The 13,779-nt window shown below is 44.9% G+C and overlaps 1 protein-coding gene across 3 annotated transcripts in view; it reads left to right on the plus strand.

Moving 5' to 3' along the window:
• The window catches only part of LOC121579524 (neuronal migration protein doublecortin), a 66,886-nt gene that overhangs the window by 4,553 nt on the left and 48,554 nt on the right, over window positions 1-13,779 (plus strand). For all 3 annotated transcript variants that reach the window (XM_041894178.2, XM_041894179.2, XM_041894180.2), the window contains exons 2-3: window positions 1,391-1,814; window positions 8,734-9,074. In XM_041894178.2, coding sequence (XP_041750112.1) covers window positions 1,391-1,814; window positions 8,734-9,074 — 765 coding nt within the window. The remainder of the gene's footprint in view (window positions 1-1,390; window positions 1,815-8,733; window positions 9,075-13,779) is intronic.

Consider the following 13,779-nt stretch of genomic DNA (forward strand, 5'->3'; position numbering starts at 1 on the left):
TTGTGGGTGAGTCACGCCTGTACCTTTACCCTGTAGTGTAGAGGATGAGTAACCATTGAAAAGTGTGAATACACCCTCGCACATGGTGCTCAGCACCACAGAGAAGACTGTGATACCATCTACTTTACATCAGTGAATAACGCTCCAAATGTTCAGCTCAGTTCTAGTCTGTCTTGTCCAAGAGCCCTTAGCTGACGGTGCGGAGGTGGATGATGATGCTACAGGAGCTACATATCCGTCCCAGTCTGCCTGCTCATAGCTCAGACTCTGGTGTGTGGGATGATCCTCTGATTCGGATGCTCCTAGGCTTATTTCTGCCATATCTGTCTTTAAAAAGACAGATGAGGTGAAACACTTTTCATGTAAGATATACGACACATCACAAACAGAAACCAGAATCACACTTTTTCACGCATCCTGGAGCCTGAGGAAAAGTGTCTTGTTTCCCAGCCTGTGAAACATCCTGGTCAGACCACAGACAGCAGCTCACTCTGATGAAAGACCTTTTCTCCAAAATATCACACATCCACCGGGGCTTCTTAATAATAGCCCCTTACTGGCCACGCTTCCATTCAATGTAGGTCAGGACACAGGCAGACTTACAGGCGGAGCAGCCCCAGCTCTACATAAGACATGTGTACAACTGATGTAAATGTTTAGTCCATTTGGTCCATAATTGTATGTATGTTCAGAGCTAATGGCCTTAGTTTTAGGATCACTAAAGGGTTGTAGGGCCTACATAGGACATGTACTACTGAGTATACAGCAGAGTGATTCTGTTCACTGGACATAAAATATTGATCCCCTGTTCAACTAGGAAACTTCCCAAATGAGGCTTGTGTTTCTGTCGCAGCTCCGTCATGGCAGAGTGTTCTCCAGTTGCTTCACACACTTAACGCACGCGCACACACACACACACACACACACACACACACACACACACACACACACACACACACACACACACACGCACATGCACATAGGGGCGGGAGGTTAACACACCTCTGTGTGTGTCTGTAAGGGGGTGGGCTAATCGATAGTGAGGGCTGTAATTGATTGGGCTGGCCCGGAATCTCTTCATCCTGCAGAAACCAAACACCCTCTGGAGAGACGGGGGAGGGCTGGCTCGGTTTACTGCATGTGAACCCCAGCACACCCGTGGTGCATGGTACACTACTGTATTAGAGGGATGGAGATGGAAAGTGATACCCACTGCAAGGGAATTTCACAGTAGCTAGATGGTGGAATGTTGAGGGATTTATTTACCACTTTGGTATTCTGTCATTGAGAGTCTATGAGTTAATCCATGAAAATATATTTACCAATTCACCTTTTCTATACTGTATATAACATAATTATAACTCTGTTGTTTTATTTATCTCAATGCTAGACTCCCCAGAGCTCTCCACATCCAGCACCCATCTACCACGGACCCTCCCGGACCTCTGTTGCCATGGAGCTGGACTTCGGCCATTTTGACGAGCGAGACAAGCCCCGTACCCCACGGGGCGGGCGCATGAACGGGCTGCCCAGCCCCACCCACAGCGCCCATTGCAGCTTCTACCGCACGCGCACCCTGCAGGCCCTCACCAACGAGAAGAAGGCCAAGAAGGTGCGCTTCTACCGCAACGGAGACCGCTACTTCAAGGGCATCGTGTACGCCGTGGCCGTCGAACGCTTCCGCACCTTCGACGCCCTCCTGGCCGACCTGACGCGCTCCCTCTCCGACCACATCAACCTGCCCCAGGGGGTCCGCTTCATATTCTCCATCGACGGAACACGCAAGATAACCACCATGGACGAGCTGGAGGAAGGTGAGCTCACATGGGGGCTGGGTGGTAGGTAGGGAGTGGGGGTTATTATACTTTAGTGTTATTACATGTTTATACTCATTGTAGGATGTTTTTGTGATTAGTTTCCTCAGTAAGTGAACCTTATCATTCTAAGGTATGTTAATGTGATTATGAAAGGTTACACAGCAGTAGTCTGATGGGGATCACCAACTGTGTGTGTCATCACCTGTAACGCTGGGAAGATTGGGATGCATAAACGTCTTCTGCTATGAGATTAAGAGTCTGTCTGGCCGGTCTAGCCGGCTGTAATCTCTACATATTAGATATGATAATCTGATGGTTTGCAGGGGGATGGAGCAGTGGGAAGGTATGCTATGTTAGTTTACACAGTGTCCTCCAGAGGCTCTGCCACTCTGCTAAATGCTGGTAGTTAGCGAGCAGCAGAGCAGTCACTACAGTAATACTGTTTAGTCTCAATAATTCATACCAGTGATTCACTCAGCGCCCCAGGAGCCACAGAGCAGTGGGTTCAGTATGTCTGGAGCAGACCTATCATAGCATCAGAACATCAGCTAGGTTAAATGTCCTAACATGTGGAGCTGAGGTTGTGGTAGAATACTTCTATGTTGGCTTAACACTTTACTACACTCTTAGAAAAAAGTGTTCCAAAAGGGTTCTTCGGTTGTCCTATGTAGAGCCCTCTGTGAAAAGGATCCTGCATTTAACCCAAAAGGGTTCTACCTGGAACCAAAATGGTTCTACCTGGAACCAAAAAGGGTTCTTCAAAGGGTTCTCTTATGGGGAGAGCCGAATAACCATTTTAGGTTCTAGATAGCGCCTTTATTTTTAAGAGTATACCACTACTATGACTGCTTTACTGTTCCCTGGGTCTTTTTGAAGGCTGATGGATTTTATCATCATCATCATCATCATCATCATCATCATCGTTGTCAGTAGGGTGGACACAATTGTCATTGATATGCATGGTGTAGTAGTAGTCTGCTGCTCTCATTGTGTGAAACCCTACACTGTTATTAGAGATTCTCACTGAGGTTTTTATCCGGTCACTGACTCTCATTGGCATGTACACATGTGGAATTCTCCCCACAGAAGTGGAGACTAGAGCCTTACAGCAGTGAGAGTGCCTGGCAGCCAGGAATTATAAAATGGTTCCTAAACGGAGCCTGTTGGAACCATCCATCCCCCTGGAGGGTGGAGCTCAGGCAGCATTCTGTTTGATGAGCAGACAGACGTGGTCTCTGCCCGTTTCCTTGGTGTGATGTAATGTAACGTCTCCTCCCCTCATTAGGGGGACTCCTCCACCTTTGATGTGAGCACTGAGTCTCAGACTCTGCATACTTATCCACACGGGAGTCTTCCAACCAGCTCAGCAATCTCCCTGTGGCTGAAGCAGAATATCATGAAGGCTGCTGGATCTCTTACTGTGTCATATTAATACCCCCTCAACAGCAGGAGTATCTGTTATTCCTTGTTTGAAAGTGGTTCTGTAACTGTATATGAAACAGGCTCTCCTGGGAATGAAGTGATACACAGTCTGGGAAGACTGACAGGTAGGTGGAGCAGAGCCCCCCCCCCCCCAGCTGGTTCCCCATACAGGGAGAGGGAAACAGGAGGCGTCCCTCCCCAGCTCCATGTAATGTTGCTGCCTTCCAGGGGAAATTGATCATATTGTGGCCTATGAATAGAATATAAATAGATCTTACTGCTGCTTAGTGTTATGAAACGTTTCAGCTGATATTATGCTGCCAGATTGTGCATTTGCCAGCTGGGAAAGGCTCTACGGTCGTTAAAAGGGATGATTTGAGGAAAAGAAAGAGAGCATGTTTGGAAAGATACAGTAGAAGCAAGGACAAGTGAAAAAACTATGAGGGTAGGACCATGTGGTGAAGGAGAAAAATAAATGAGGAGTGAATTATTCTAGTTATACAGCAGTTAGTTTGCTATACTATGCTGTTCTATGTGGACCTTGTCAGTAGATTTGACTTTTGGGTTCATTACCTTGAGACCACACCCCTCAGAGTAGGAGAACCCTGTAATCTTATACACTTCACTGATGCAATTACTCTTCCTCTTGACTCATGTAACCTGGGAATTCAGTGTCCTCTGCCAGTGTTGTTTAAGTCTCTCCCTCAACGCCATCTGCCCCGGAGGCAGAGTTTTTCAATTACACTCAACACCCCTGGCTAATTGTGCTGTTCACTTCCCCTCCCCTGGATGCCCTCACTTCCTCCTTCCTCCCTCTCTGACACATCAACCCTTCTGTCTTCTAATCTTTCTGCTCATCTTTTTTATGACTGGCATGAATAGGAACAGAATTGGCAGAATTATTTTCCAAAAAGCTTGGAAGCCCTCAGGTTTTTTTTTTCTAGGGAAGGGGGTGGGTGGGGGGATTATACAAATTAAACAAAGAGATAAACCCTGGCTTAATTTGATCAAAATGAGGTGATCATCTCTTCCATTTGAGCTGCTTAGGAATGAGAGGGGGGCGTCCGGGTGGGGCCGGGGGGTGTTTATATACTGTATGTGTGGGGCGTCTGAGGCTGAGGCCAGAGGAGACAAGGTATGGCACAGCAGGGAGAGTGAGTGAGATTGTTTGCTTGTTTGTGTGTTTGTGGAAGAGAGAGAGTTGTATGTATTTGGGGTGGCGAGAAGAGGGGTTCATCCTGCTGCTCTTCCTCTTTCAGGAGATAATGAACTCCTCTGCACTGTATTATCCCCACTGTCCTTTGTCTGGTGCTGCTGTGGCACAGGGTGGGAGCCCTCTCTCTGGATCTCCCTGAGAGAGCCTCTACACTGCGGTGTCTGACTGTCTGGGGACATGATGGAGGAGAGACCAGGGAGACATGGAAATGAAGGAACGATTGGTAGAGAATTTACATTTTGAATATTTATTAGGAAGAAAGATGGAGGGTATGATGAAAAACAGATAGAGGATGGGGAGAGGATGGAGGAGGTGTGGCTGGCTGCTCCTCTTTCTCATTTAGGTCACTTACACAGTGCAGTGCATGTAGGGAAAGCAGCCCAGACTGCTGAGGAAGGCTTACATGATACAGTATTAGCCTGAGCCAGCTGCCGCACCACCTTACAGGCCTCTAGTTCTTACTGTCCTGTACCATAAAGAGTCATAAAGAGCTCAGCCCAAGCTGCCAGTCCACCCAGGCAGAAGGCTTAGGCTTAGTGGGACTGGCTGACTCTTACTGCCTGTCCTTAGGTGAAATCAGGACCTGCTTACCTGAATGGAAGAGTCGAGCACTGCCATTTACACTGTTGCTAGGCAGTATGTCCTACAGTATAGATTTGCTCAGCTATAGTAGTAACTAAAATGTCAATGTAATGTAGGAGGTTGTTTTCCTCCATCCTTCTACTGAATCTGTAAGATCTGATGAAAGAGCGTTGAGAGTAAGCAGTGCCCTCTAGGTAGATGCTGTCATAACACTCTTTGAAAAGCTGTCTCTGCTGTCTCGATGCACTGTTACACAGGACAGCCACAGTTACAGACGCAAGGTTCTCTCTCACATGTGCTAGCGTAATTTATTCACTTTCCATTGGAAAAACATCTGCAGAAATATATTTATAATACGTTGGATCTCATGACACATATCATAATTTTTAGCAGCACATGTAGGAAGACAGACATCCAGCAGAAATTCTGATTAGTATTCCAGCTAGACATGGAATATTATATTATAACAGCGTTTTGATGCTCAAAGTGCAAATTTTAGACTTAACTCATTCATGTGCTTAGCCAAAGTCCCCTCTTTTCTGAGGGTACATCTAAATTCCTTTATGAGTTCTCCAGGGATGTGCATGCTACAGTAGGTTATATATGATCATGTCTCAATGACAGCACTGGCTTTGCCTTCACCGTGTGCTGTCTGGAAGAAATGCAGTGAATATAATGAGTATCCCTGTCAACCATGGAGAATGGAGATGCCTGTGCACATACACCCACCCACCCACACCCACCTACACAGGCAGGCAGATCTGGGAGAGTTGTGGGCTGACTATGAAGCCCACTGATTTTCTAAGTGAATAAAAGCATTGGTTTGTAATATTTCAGTATTTGGTTAGCATTATGTTACATTATCTGTGTTACAAAACCACCTAGCTAACCTACTGATATTGCTACGCTCGCTAAGTCTAGGGGTCCTAGGCCTAAATGGTCTGTAACCTGATTTAAGGTGTGCATTTATGTGAGAAGTCAGAGGATGCAGACCATGTTGTATGCATGTGCCCCCAGGAGAGAGGAAAAAGTCCACAGCTTTACTTTGTTTGAGTGGTTGCAGACAGTACACTGTGATGTGACACTATTTCAAATGTCCTTACAGATGTAGGATGTTAATTTGATCACTCTTTTGTTGCTGATAATTTTCCTGCACTACAGGAAATGCAAACTTGTAGTGTATTCAAGGTTTAAAACGGCTTCTAAAGTTTGTAATTTCCACTTTAAAATGTCAGACTTGAGTGCCTTAACGAAAAATGTATCAACCCCTACAAAAAAATTCCATTAATTAGAATACACATAATAATTCACATTTCCTGTTGCTGCAGGAGAAAACTGGCTCAAATTAAGATTCTACATGTGTATATAAATTGTTAATCGTTTCTACTTGTCATCGGATCCCCTGGTAGCACTGCTCTGCTGTCTCTGTTGTATCATTGCTGCCCTGTCCCCTAGCTAGCTCTCATCACCAGCCTCACATTACTGATGAGATTTGTCTCCCAGCTGTCGCTCCTGTTTGCAGGTTCCATCTATCTTTTCTCTGCTTCACTTCCTCTCTCAGACAGGGATCATCAGTCTATCCACTGACTGTCCTGCCTGTCCTCTCCTCTAAACATTCCGCTCTCCTCTCCACCTCAGGGTCATGTGGTGTGAATAGTAATACCTCATTTCCAGCCCCTTTTTATTTACCTAGTGTCTCTGTATATCAAATGTTTATCCCTGAGTCTCTTAACTGGAGGGCAGTATAGGCGATATCCTGTCAGTGGTCTATAGCAGTGGTTCCTAACCTTTTTCTGTCACTGTACCACCAACTGAATTTTGCTCTGCCCGGAGTACCCCTGATTTACCCCCTCATGTGCATTTTACCAGTAAGCCTATGGTCTCATGAGTCTTCTCAAGTACCCCCTGTGGATAGGCCAAGTGCCCCCACGGGTCCTAGTATCCCTGGTTGTGAACCACTGGTCTATAGAGAAGACTATAGCTGGCCTGGAGTGACGAAACCGCTGATCCACAGTGACAGGTCCCATTACACTCTCCTCCTACAGCATACTACCTACATGATCACTGTTTTTAAAACTAGGACAAATGGGAGATCATTACTACTTCTAGGATCTATGATAATTCCATCATCTGATGTTAAAAGGCCCAGTGTAGTCAAAAACTTGATTTCCCTGTGTTTTATATATATTTCCACACTATGAGGTTGGAATAATACTGTGAATTTGTGAAAATGATGATAATGCCCTTTTAGTGTAAGAGCTGTTTGAAATGACTGCCTGAAACTTCAGCCTGTTTGGTGGGATGGGGTTTTGGCCTGCCTTATGACATCACCAGGCGGTAAATTAGTTAATAGACAGAAAGAGAGTTCCAAACCTCTGCCAATAACAGCTAGTTTTCAGTTTGCCCTTCCCACTCAGACCACTTCCAGACAGTCCTAGCACAATTCTTGCTTGAGAAATTTCTCTGTGCTACGAAGCAATTTTTTCCCCCTTTTTGACAATTTTCACTAAAAACAATCACATATTTCCAATGCGAATATTCAAAAATCGGCATAAAGAAAATATGCGCATTGTCCCACGATTGGTGTGTTTCCACCAAACGTACGTGTTGCAGATAAAAATCAGTGCGTGATGACATAGTGCACACAAATGTACTTTTTCGCTTAAGTTTTCATGTACCAAATAAAAATTGAATGTTCAATGTGTTTCCATCGCATTTTCAACTGTACCGATAGTTTTGTCACTAAAACTGTTGTGTTAAATAGCAAATGTGCCTACACATCTTTTAAAAATATATTTTCCTTTATTATTTTCCCCTAACCCTACCACCCCTCCCCTAATTGGAGTAAACTACTGAACAACAACACTTAGGCTTCTACTTCCAGCTTATACACACTATATACATATTACGGATACAATCTATTTTACAATAGCTATATAAATATATGTGTGTGTATTTATATGTATGTATATGTATGTGTATATGTATGTATATTTATATATATATGTGTGTAAGTATGTATGTGTATATCGTTTTCTCGATTGCTATATTCCATCACTGGCTGGCATATCTCTGACGGAGCAGTCTCCTCCTGCTGTTTGATGATTGGGGGAGAGTTCAGTGCATGGGTCACCACGCTTTGGATTAGGTTAATGGAGATTCTATAGCAATTACAGGAAGCACAGGTCACTGGCCCATTTATAAACTTATGGGAAAATAACTGCTAGTTTGTCGACACTATCAGATTCAGTAGAGCTAGATTGCACTGTTTGAGTATGAGGCTGTTTTTCCATCCTCTTCACAAGTTTATGTTGTATCCATGCATTTAGTATCATATATAGTAGCATAGTATGCATAGTTTACATAAGGATGTCCCCTGTAGCTCAGTTGGTAGAGCATGGTGCTTGCAACGCCAGGGTTGTGGGTTCGTTTCCCACGGGGGGCTAGTATGAAACATTTATGCACTCACTAACTGTAAGTCGCTCTGGATAAGAGCGTCTGCTAAATGACTAAAATGACAGGTCATAATACCCCACCTTTCCCCAATAGTATTGATGTCTCACATTGAAGCCAATCTTTCCTCAGGGAGTTGGAAACCAATGGGGACCTACTGAGTTTTTGAGATGTCAAACAAGGTGAATACTTCATATTCCTCACAGCGTTTCTCTTTCTCTCTGTCCTCTCCTACACCCTCAGGAGAGAGCTACGTCTGTGCGTCCGAGAACTTGTACAAGAAGGTTGACTACACAAAGAATGTCAACCCCAACTGGTCTGTGAACGTGAAGGCCTCTGCCAGCCAGAAGAACCTGCAGAGCCTAGCCAGTAAGCAGGCCAGCGAAGCCCGGGAGGGTAAGGAGTTTGTTCGGCCCAAGCTGGTGACGGTGATGCGGAGCGGCGTGAAGCCGAGGAAGGCCGTCCGCGTGCTGCTCAACAAGAAGACAGCGCACTCCTTTGAACAGGTGCTCACCGACATCACAGAGGCCATCAAGCTGGAGAGCGGCGTGGTGAAGAGGATCTACACACTGGACGGAAAGCAGGTAGGACACACCCTTACACACCTCACCTCATCACCCAGCCCACTGGGCACAAACTGGTTATATCAACGTTGTTTCAACGTATTGTGATGTGGAATCTAAGTGGAAAATACATTGGATTTGAAAAAAGTCAACTGTTGTTTTCAGGATAAAATTTCAACCACAGAATGATGTCATCATGGTAACCAATTTTCAACATAGACAAAACTTGTATAAAATATTTTGAATTTGTACCTTTGAATCAATATCAGATAGTCAACGTAATATCCACTATAAGAAAAAAACTATAGGCTGAGCAGCAACTCCTACTGGAGAGTTGATCCATCTACAGCTATCCCTTCGGTTTCCCATCCAGGGTTTTAACCAAGCCCAACCCTGCTTAGTGTTGATATTTGTCACTGACTATTACCAATGTGCTATTGTGAGAATGATTGTTGAGAAATGTCCACTTAATAGATTCACTGTTGCTATCAAAGTCATTCCAAAGGGCAGGTTCAACAGAGCAAATGAAATGTAACCATACTTTATCAATCATATATCATCAATTATGCTGTTTAGGCCTATATAGCATTTGGGAAGTTATCAACAGCTATTGTTTCAATTCAACCCTGTTCCTGGAGAGCTACCGTCCTGTAGGTTTTCAATCCAACCACTGTTTAACTAACCTTATTCAGCATATCAACCAGCTAATTAGAATCAGGTGCTCTAGTATAGGGTTGGAGTGAAAACCTACAGGACGGTTGCACTCCAGGAACAGGGTTGGAGGGTTTCAAGCTTTGGTTGATTTCAAATGGAATCTACAAGTTAATAATAAATATGTTGGATTCACGTCTCCATTTCAACCAAAAATACAAGTTAAAGAATAGGATTAAATCAAATCAAACTGTATTTAAAGTGCATTTGATTTGGTTAGTTCTTCAACTTAGGTTTTGGTTGAAATGGAGACGTGAATCCAACAATTATTAATTTGTAGACCAACTGGAGTTAAAGCCAGACTCAGTGGCACAGATGGAGCTATCAAAGCAGAAGAGCCATCTCCTTCAAAAATTGACCTGGAATGCTTTCCCAACACATTTGCTGAGCACTTGTTGGCTGCTTTTCCTTCACTCTGCGGTCCGACTCATCCCAAACCATCTGAATTTGGTTGAGGTCGGGGGATTGCGGAGGCAAGGTAATCTGATGCAGCACTCCATCACTCTCCTTCTTGGTAAAATAGCTCTTACACAGCCTGGAGGTGTGTTGGGTCATTGTCCTGTTGAAAAACAGATGATAGTCCCACTAAGCCCAAACCAGATGGGATGGCGTATCGCTGCAGAATGCTTCGGTAGCCATGCTGGTTAAGTGTGCCTTGAATTCTAAATAAATCACAGACAGTGTCACCAGCACAGCACCCCCACACCATCACACCTCCTCCTCCATGCTTTACGGTGGGAAATACACATGCGGAGATCATCCGTTCACCCACACCGCGTCTCACAAAGACACGGCGGTTGGAACCATGAATCTCCAATTGGGACTCCAGACCAAAGGACACATTTCCACCAGTCTAATGTCCATTGCTCATGTTTCTTGGCCCAAGCAAGTCTCTTCTTCTTATTGGTGTCCTTTAGTAGTGGTTTCTTTGAAGCAATTCGACCAGCTAATTAGAATCAGGTGCTCTAGTATAGGGTTGGAGTGAAAACCTACAGGACGGTAGCTCTCCAGGAACAGGGTTGGAGAGGCCTGGTCTAGGGTAAAGAAAAATCCTTGAATGAGTAGGTGTTCTAAAACCTTTGACTGGTAGTGTATAACACATAATAAAACAAAAGACATGACGATGTTCAGGGTTATTATGTAATCATATAAAGCGTGCATGTTCAAGATAGAGTGCATAGGTTGTCGCAGGTCTGTGGAGATCTTCACAATTGCTGTAATAATCTGTACAGAATCTCAAACGGCATTGATCACTTGTACCATGTACTTTTAATGTAATCTCAACTGGAATCCAGGTCATTTGGTCCTGCTATTAGATGAAACACAGTGATAACACATTAAGTTGTTTTATAAATAAACAAAATATATGACATTGTATTCCCATTTGAACTTTGGTGTGCTTTTAGATGGTTGAAAGCATAGTGATAACACATTGGGAATTCAACAAACTTATGGCTGTCTTTTTGAGTGGGTGAAAATATGTTGGAATCTCATTGATCAGCGTATCTACCAAATATTACCCAATTCTCCACGTTGAAATGACGTGGTGTGCCCAGTGGGAGGTGACCTCCATTATGTTAACAGACATCAGACTGAGGTCACATTCAGCACTGCCAAGTCATTATACAAACATCTAAAACAAACTTTGAATGAAAAACATACCTAAGAAGTGTCTTGTGTTTAGTTCTGTCACTGTCGATATTGAGAGACATTCTGACAAAGACCTATACTGTAGTCCCAGACGTGAAAAAAGTGCTATCTAGAACCTAAAAGGATTATTTGGCTGTCCCCATAGGAGAACCCAGGTAGAGCCCAGAGGGTTCTACATGGAACCCAAAAGAGTTCTACCTGGAACCAAAAAGGGACAGCCGAAGAACCCTTTTGGAACCCTTTTTTCTAAGAGTGTAGTCTCTATTGAGGCTCCAGGGAACATGCAAACTGGAGTAAGAGAAGGATTAAAGCAAAGCCACAAAATAGGAGGCCACTGTGGTCAGGACAAAGCCCACATTCCCCCCCAACCACAGACTGTTATCTTCATTCAGCATCAAAGGAAACAGAAGCAATCACTATGAATGTCCCGTTGGTAGGACAACCTTAGTCTTAGGTCATCCAATTTGTTTTCAATAGGAGTGGCGCCAGAGAAGATGGCTGCCGTTTTACAGCCCTCTAAACAATTGTACTATTATGTGTGTTTTTTCGCGTTATTTGTAATTTATTCTGTACATAATGTTTCTGCCACCGTCTCTTATGACCAAATAGAGCTTCTGGATATCAGGACAGCGATTACTCACCTCGTTTTGAACGAAGATTTTTTCTTCAACGAGTCGGACGCAACCCAACCAGAAGCCATGGCTTACAGGCAACATCCGCACTGAGCTAAAGGGTAGAGCTGCCGCTTTCAAGGATGCTTATAAGAAATCCCGCTATGCCCTCCGACGAACCATCAAACAGGCAGAGTCAAGACTAAGATTGAATCGTACTACACCGGCTCTGACGCTCGTCGGATGTGGCAGGGCTTGAAAACTCTTACAGACTACAAAGGGAAGCACAGCCGCAAACTGCCCAGTGACACAAGCCTACCAGACGAGCTACATCACTTCTATGCTCATTTCGAGGCAAGCAACACTGAAGCATGCATGAGAGCACCAGCTGTTCTGGATGACTATGTGATCACGCTCTCCATAGCCGATGTGAGTAAGACTTTTAAGCAGGTCAACATTCACAAGGCCGCAGGGCCAGACGAAGTGTCTTCACTGACGTTTTAAACATGTCCCTGACTGAGTCTGTAATACCAACATGTTTCAAACAGACCACCATAATCCCTGTGCCCAAGGACACTAAGATAACCTGCCTAAATGACTACTGACCATAGCACTCACGTCTGTAGCCATGAAGTGCTTTGAAAGGCTGGACATGGCTCACATCAACACCATTATCCCAGAAACCCTAGACCCACTCTAATTTGCATACCTCCCCAACAGATCCACAGATGATGCAATCTCTATTGCACTCCACACTGCCCTTTCCCATCTGGACAAGAGGAACACTTACGTGAGAATGCTATTCATTGACTACAGCTCAGCGTTCAACACCATAGTGCCCTCAAAGCTCATCACAAAGCTAAGGATCCTGGGACTAAACACCTCCCTCTGCAACTGGATCCTGGACTTCCTGACGGGCCGCCCCCAGGTGGTAAGGGTAAGTAACAACACGACTGCCACGCTGATCCTCAACACGGGGGCCCCTCAGGGGTGCGTGCTCAGTCTCCTCCTGTATTCCCTGTTCACCCATGACTGCATGGCCAGGCACGACTCCAACACCATCATTAAGTTTGCCGACGACACAACAGTGGTAGGCCTGATCACCGACAACGATGAGACAGCCTATAGGGAGGAGGTCAGAGACCTGTGGTGCCAGGATAACAACCTCTCCCTCAACGTGATCAAGACAAAGGAGATGATTGTGGACTACAGGAATAAAAAGAGGACTGAGCACGCCCCCATTCTCATCGATGGGGCTGTAGTGGAACAGGTTGAGAGCTTCAAGTTCCTTGGTGTCCACATCACCAACGAACTATCATGGTCCAAACACACAAAGAAGTCGTGAAGAGGGCACGACAAAACATATTCCCCCTCAGGAGACTGAAAAGATTTTGCATGGGTCCTCAGATCCTCAAAAAGTTCTACAGCTGCACCATCGAGAGCATCCTGACTGGTTGCATCACCGCCTGGTATGGCAAATGCTCGGCCTCCGACCGCAAGGCACTACAGAGGGTAGTGCGTATGGCCCAGTACATCACTGGGGCCAAGCTTCCTGCCATCCAGGACCTCTATACCAGGTGGTGTCAGAGGGCCCTAAAAATTGTCAAAGACTCAAGCCACCCTAGTCATAGACTGTTCTCTCTGCTACCACACGGCAAGCGGTACCGGAGCGCCAAGTCTAGGTCAAAAAGGCTTCTCAACAGCTTCTACCCCCAAGCCATAAGACTCCTAAACAGCTAGTCATGGCTACCCGG

This window comes from Coregonus clupeaformis, chromosome 13 (genome assembly GCF_020615455.1).
Source record: "Coregonus clupeaformis isolate EN_2021a chromosome 13, ASM2061545v1, whole genome shotgun sequence".
NCBI classification, from domain to species: Eukaryota; Metazoa; Chordata; class Actinopteri; order Salmoniformes; family Salmonidae; genus Coregonus; species Coregonus clupeaformis.